The sequence below is a fragment of the Octodon degus genome, unplaced genomic scaffold (genome assembly GCF_000260255.1).
Source record: "Octodon degus isolate 3935 unplaced genomic scaffold, OctDeg1.0 scaffold00017, whole genome shotgun sequence".
Taxonomy (NCBI): domain Eukaryota; kingdom Metazoa; phylum Chordata; class Mammalia; order Rodentia; family Octodontidae; genus Octodon; species Octodon degus.
This window is the reverse complement of record NW_004524593.1, coordinates 14843140-14849687: the sequence shown is the minus strand read 5'-3', so window position 1 is coordinate 14849687 and position 6548 is coordinate 14843140. Positions and strand designations below refer to the sequence as shown.

General features: G+C 50.5%; 1 protein-coding gene across 3 annotated transcripts in view; it reads right to left on the bottom strand.

Moving 5' to 3' along the window:
- Position 1: 1 nt before the first annotated feature.
- Positions 2 to 6548, bottom strand: part of Vash2 (vasohibin 2) — a 30610-nt gene continuing 24063 nt past the window's right edge. For 2 of the 3 annotated variants that reach the window (XM_004626863.2, XM_023710308.1), the window contains exon 8: positions 2 to 556. In XM_004626863.2, coding sequence (XP_004626920.1) covers positions 484 to 556 — 73 coding nt within the window. In that variant the 3' untranslated portion in view covers positions 2 to 483. The remainder of the gene's footprint in view (positions 557 to 6548) is intronic. The other variant, XM_023710309.1, reaches the window with a different exon arrangement.

The following is a 6548-nucleotide window of genomic DNA, read 5'->3' as shown; positions in this document are numbered from 1 at the left end:
AAAAAAAACATTAAGTTTGCATATCTGATGTAAAAATGCTGAGGTAATATTAATTGCTTAAAAAAAACCCACCCATCTTTGCTTCTGTTATTGCTGAAAAAGACTTAATACTGACTGAGTGATCTTACTATACGAAAAGTGGGAGAGAGGACTCTGCCATTCTGGTGAGGCATGATGTTCCAAGCCAGGAAAAGAATGTAAATGAAGAGGTATAAAACTCCAGTTCGTGTTTGTTATCCTTGAGATTGTGAGGGAGGGAGACAGTCCAACCCCAGTAGGGTTTATTCTTCAGCCTTTTCATGGTTGCTGCTGCAGGAGTTTTTAAAGCTAATTGCTCCCATCCACTCAGATTCTATTTCCAGATGAATCCTTAGAAATAAAATTCACGAGTTCTTAATAAATAAATGCGGTTCCTCCTGAAGACACTGGGGAAAGTGCAGAGCGGAGCACCACAGCACCCTCTTGCTGGCCTCCGGAGCTGGGCTAGATTCGGATCTGATAGCCCACTTCATTCAGGGTGCTGAGATCCACAGCCTTCTTCTCAGGCAGAGCAGGCCTGGGAAAGCCCGGAAGCCGGGGGGAAAGGACAGGACAGAGACAGTCAGTGAGTGCTGCAAGCGCTGCTGCACCGTCCTCCCCACCCTTTGGACTCCTCCCCACCCTTTGGACGTCTGTCGTCCGCCCTCTGCCCACTTTGCAGCTCTGCCTGGTCTGAAGTCTACCTTTCTAGGTTTCAGCTTTCTATCAGGCTTGTCAGTGCGGACTTTAGAATTGCAGGGTGTTGAGTGAGCTTTCTCAACTTTACACCTGAATTTGGTCACGCTAGGACTTCTGAAACCTCGTGTCTGTACACCTCGTAAAAGTCTGAAAAGTCTCATGTAGTACGGGATTATAGTCAGTCAGATTCTCCTGGAAATCCTAGAATCTGCCCTAGGGGAAACCCAGGTATTACAAGGTGACTCTAATTGCCAGAGGAGAGTCTCAGGTTTTTTGTTTTTTTGTTTTTTTGTTTTTTTTTAGTAGAAGGGACTGAAAATTGGACCTTCAAACTGAGGCAGCTACACTCCCTTTTATATTTGAGACAAGGTCTTGCCGAGTTGCCCAGGCAGGCCTCAAACACGCCATCTTCCTGCCTTGGACTGCAAGTTTCTCAGCTACTGTTGATGGAGGATTCATAGGCTTCAATGTGCAAAATCAAAGTGAATCTGTTCATCTGAAAAAGCATGTCACTCACTGCTGAAAACTATTGCAGGAGCAAAGCACCTCTCATCCCTAAAGAGCATTTTGAAAAGTACTTTCCAACATAAAACATGTAGGGCCGGGGACGTAGCCCAGTGGTGCAGCGCCTGCCTGGCAAGCATGAGGCCTTGAGTTCAATTCCCAGTACTAATAAAAAAGAAAACCTACAAAGCAGTATAAAGCATGGGACCAAGAAAGTGCTTGAACTTGGGAGAAAATCATTTAGTAGCACATTAACCATCTTCATTAAAAGACTTCAAAAATGACTTTCTAACCTAACTATGCCTAAAACGTTCTCATGGCTTATCTTACAGTTTTTGTTCCCTAGTGAGCCTCTGATCACCATGGGGAAGAGATGACCAAGTTCAGGATGTTCCATGCCTCCTCACAGCCATTTTCACAAGAAAATAAAGGCATTTTTAGATCATACATGAACTATGTTCTTACGTGTTTAAAAAATAATTAGAGGGGCTGGAGAGATGGCTCAGTGGTCTAAAGCACCTACTTGAAACAAGCTTGGCAAAGCACAGGGACCGCGGTTCGATCCTCCAGCACCACATGCCAGCCAGCCCGCCCCCTGGTGGGCTGAGCTGGCCACACACACACACACAATAAATAAATGTAATAAATAAAAAATAAATAAATATTAAAAAAAAATAATTAGAAGTTTCTTAGTTTTATTCTTTGATTTTTTAGAAAAATGTGTTAAGTCTTTATGTATTTGGCACAGTGTCTTACCACGCAGCTCAGACTCATAGTGATCCTCCTGTCTCAGCCTCCCCAGGGCTGGGAGTATAGCTATGCGCCACCATGCCCTATTTTGGTGCCCAGCTTGGCACCTGGGGGCCTGCACTTCACGTGATACCAGGGATCGAACCCAGGGTCTTGCGCTTAGACCGCAGAGCTAAGATTTGACAGCGAATTGTTTTCCTAGTATAAAAATGGTCCAGCGCATTCAGCTAGAAATGGGCAGCTAGTGTCCACAGGCTCAGCTTGGGGAGCATCACTGGTTGTGGCGCACCTCCTCCCTCCCTCTTCCTCTGTCTGAGATGAGACCTTGGCCATCCACGGCCTGTGCTCGCTTGTCTTGCAAATGACCTCAAGGCGGCTAAGCAGCTTTCCCTCACCTGCTGCTCAGCCCCACTAAAAATAACTCATAATCTTAATTGTCTGTGTTCCACGGGGCTTATTTCTCAGCTTGACTGCATGTCCTGATTTACTGGTCAGGACCCAGGCTTCCTCCTCTTTATGTCTTTTTTTTCTTGGTTCCCGGGATCCATCTACGTTGCTAAGAGACACGGATGACAGAGCCCAAGACTTGGAGGTTGACTCTTGCTCCGTACATGAGCATTTGAGATTTCTGGCATCAGGCAGCAGTGCCCCCCTGACCAGCCATGCCCTGGATACTCCTAGTCCCTTCAAAGAGGGCTGCTGCTGGCTTGAACGAGTAGCTCAGGGCCTTGTAAGGACTGGCCGCTAAAAGCACTCAGTGTTGTTTAAGAGTTTGAGTTTATAGCTCTGTCCTACCCTTCGGGCCAGAGGTAGACAGAACGAGGGTTCTTGAAGAAGAGCCAGTTTTCAGAAGCCACTCATTCATCTCATTCATTCCATAAGAAGCCCCGCATGTAGCTGCTACTTTTTCTCCTTGCCTGGAATGGGACCACTTTCCGAAAAGCTAAAATTTGAGACTCTTCTCCCTCGAAGTAGACTCTCCCTATGTGAGCATCAGCCGGAGGCACATGTAATAAAGGGACGCTTATTTCTCATCTCCTAAAGCACTGCACTTTTAGAAAATTCAGTCATTCAAAATTCACCAGCTTAGGGTGTAGCTCAGTGGCAGAGCACTTGCCTAGTGTGCTGGAGGCCCTGGACTCCATCCTCAGCACCCCAAGACAAAATTCACCTGTGTGCATCCTTTGATGCAGAAAAGGATTAAACACAGGTCTTTTCCCACAGCAATTAAAATGGGATTTCCACACCCCTTTTCTTGGTATCATAACTATGAAACCTCCTTGCTTTTGAGGATCAGACTTGGATCCTTACTACACTCGATCAGAGGAAACAGTGTGTGGCTATCAACATCCCCTTTTCCTTTCTTTAGGAACCCCCACCCCAACTTTCAGCCAAACACACGGTTGCCTGGGGTACAAACTCCTGACTCCCTGGGGCCCACCCTGGTGGTGGGTAACTGCTAACCAATGAGATTACAGCACGGGTGTGGGGAGGCGCCTGTCCCCAGCACACCTCTTTAACCACTGTCAGGGGCCTTCAAGTCTTTTGCATTCACTTCTCTTCCTGCTCAAGGGAAGGGGAAGTGACGGTGGGCCTCGTGGTGGTCCCTAAGCACTACAGAGCCAGGAGAAGCCTGTTAGCACCTCTGCTCCGCGGCTTTGACCCCACAGCTAATCAAGTCACCTTTAAACCACGGGCTTCCACGCATCTGTGCCGCGCATTCGTACGGCTGCCCACCCTCACCCTGACTAATACCAGTTCTTTCCTGTACTCAGAAGTACAGCACTAATGCATGCGCGGTGCTAGTAGTGGGCAGGATTGAGGCAGCTTGGGGACAGCTTTGAGGGGAAGAGAACAGGCTCCTAGCAAGTTCTGATTCCCCAGGAGAAGCGCCCTGCCTACGCCGCGACAGGAGTCACTTCTAAGAGACCTCTGCAGCACTCTTACAGATTTGAGTCCCAAACCATGGTGGTGCTTGAGTCTCTCACTGTCTCTGAAAACTACACACATCATGTGCATAACTGGCTCCCCACTCTGAAGCCTTTCTTGCGCGTGCACTTCTTCCTCAACACCAAGTCTCACCTCTTCACCTGACAGTAAGGAAAACACGGCCTGGCAGTCGCTGGCTTGCCCTGGCCTGTTCTTGCTCAGCTCCATGAGCAGCAGCCACTCCTGGGAAGTCCACGGTCAGCCCAGGCCACGGGGGTGTCCAGGAGAGACCAGAGCTTGCACCTGGTGTCTGCAGAGTGGCCTTGCGGCAATCACGAGCCAACAGACCACAGGCCACCTCCCCTCAGGGGGAGGGCAATGTGGAAACCGGTAAGGTTTAATTTGGGAGTCTGGCCTCCTTTTCTAGAGCTTTCCTCAACACTTCCACCAGCTGCCCCGGAGCCTTCTGGGTGCCAAGAAATCACTATCTGGCACAGACCACCTGTCAGGCTTGGAGTCCTCTTTAGCTTGTGTGGCAACTCTGGGGCTCTCCCCTGCACAAGAAGAGGCTGCGGTGAAGCCAGGAAACTTGCCCAAAGCAGAGGCACAGTTAGCAAGAGGCCAGGCAACAGCTGGGCCCCAGGACCTCGCGCCCAGGCCCTGGCCACATTGCAAACTGCCCCATCCTCCCCGACCCTGACTGAAGCCCCTCCTGAGCATCTGGGAGGGAACCATGGCCATCCTGCTTCTGTGCCTGGGCTTATGCTGTCCTCCATCTGGAATGTCCGCCCGAGCCTAGCCATCCCTTGTGGTCCCACCCAAGTGCCACTTGTCCCCCTCATCATCCACTTCCTGACCTAATTCCTGTATTCACCTGTTAAAGGACCCTGCTGACTCACCATCACCATGCCTGCTCTGGAGCCTGTTGGAGAGCAGCAACAGAATCAATTCATCTGTGAGTCCCACTGCTGAATATGTGACTCTCAATAAAATTTGGGCAAGTTCTCACTAATGTGTCAACCTACAAGCTTCAAGCACAGCCCCATCTGGTCATCCAACTGCCCCTCTGGCAGGAATCGGCCAGGCCATGGTAGCAGGCCTGAGGCAAAGCCTGGTCAGGCTTTGTGCTCACCTGCTCCCTCCCTCAGGGCCAGCATGGCTCCTCCTCCCTCTCCTCTGCCCCGGACTGTGGCCACCAAGGGCAGACAGTTGAACTCACATCCACAGGAGCTTCCCCAGGACACCTCTGCCCCATGCCCATTCCCAAGCAGCTCAAGCCTCTGGTACCCAGCCGGGCTGAGGTCACCTTCCCAAGAAGCATCCCTCAGCTTAGGAGCTCAGAGGGGGCCCTGACCCTGGGGGCCCTGGCTCACTCTACTTGGCCCAGTCCCTGCTGACCTAACCCCTGACACCGTCTGTCTTGTGTCCTGGGCCCAGGACACCACGGGAGCAGTCAGGCCAGTGTTGAGGCAGAAGCTGCTCCTCCTCACCATCTCGGATGCTCACCTGCCTGCGAAGCCTTCCTCATCCCCCACTCTGGTTGGGTTTTTTGGTTTGGTTTGGTTTTTGGTTTTTCCTGGATTTCTCCCTGCTTTTCACAGGAAGAAAAGGATTTCTGCCTGCCTTTCTTCCTTCTGCCTAGGACATTTTCTTGTTTCAGATTTAAGGAGCGGGACGATGAATGACCCCATTTAAAACACCTTCAGAGTCACTTACCATGGACTCACATGTATCCTCTGTGACTTCAGCAAACAGCTGCTGTCCCCACTCAGCCTGATACCCAGCAAGTGTCACCCTCCCTGACACAGGGCCCAAGACTCAGTGTCCAGTGTCCAGCTCATGGCCCTGGCATGAAAGGAGCTCCATCTTGAGATAAGGCTTATCAGCCCCAGGGTGCTGAGGGTCCCCAGCAGGGAGCGGAGAGGGTGCTGAAGGCTCAAAGTCAAAGTGAGGAAGGAAAGGAGACAAAACAGCAAGGAATAGGCTGAGCTGGCCACACACACACACACACACACACATAAATAAATAAATAAATAAATGTTAAAAAAAAAAACACAAAAAACAGCAAGGACTAGCAGAGGAAGCACAGAGGGGACAAAGAGCCAAGGCTCCCTGGGGTGCTCGGGGCTGCTGGCCTCAGAGAGAGTTTCCCATGAGGCAGCTCCATTGTATGGGCTACTCCCATGCCACCACTGGAGCCACGCCAGAAAACCACTGTCTGCTAGGCATGGTGGTGTGCCCTGTCACCCCAGCCCTTTGGGAAGCTGAGGTAGGAAGACTGCAAGTTTGAGTCCTGCCTGAGCAACTTAGCAACTTAGCCAGATCCCCTCTCAACATAGAAAATAAAAAAGGGCTGGGGATGCATAGCTTAGTGTGAAGGCCCTGGGTTCAATCCCAGTAATATGGAAAAACCAAAATAAACCAAATCAAAGCAAACCGAATGTTGCCTGTTCTGTCTGACTCTCTCAGGCCTGGGGCCCAGGCAGCTAGCCAGGCATTGTGACCCGCAGGGACAGGACCCCAGAGAGGGGCACTTGTGGCATCTGTGGCAGGAGGTTCTCTGTGGTTTTGTTTGTTTGTTTGTTTTGTTTTGTTTGCGGAACCGGGGGATTGAACTCAGGCCCTTGTGCTTGCCAGGGAAGTGCTTA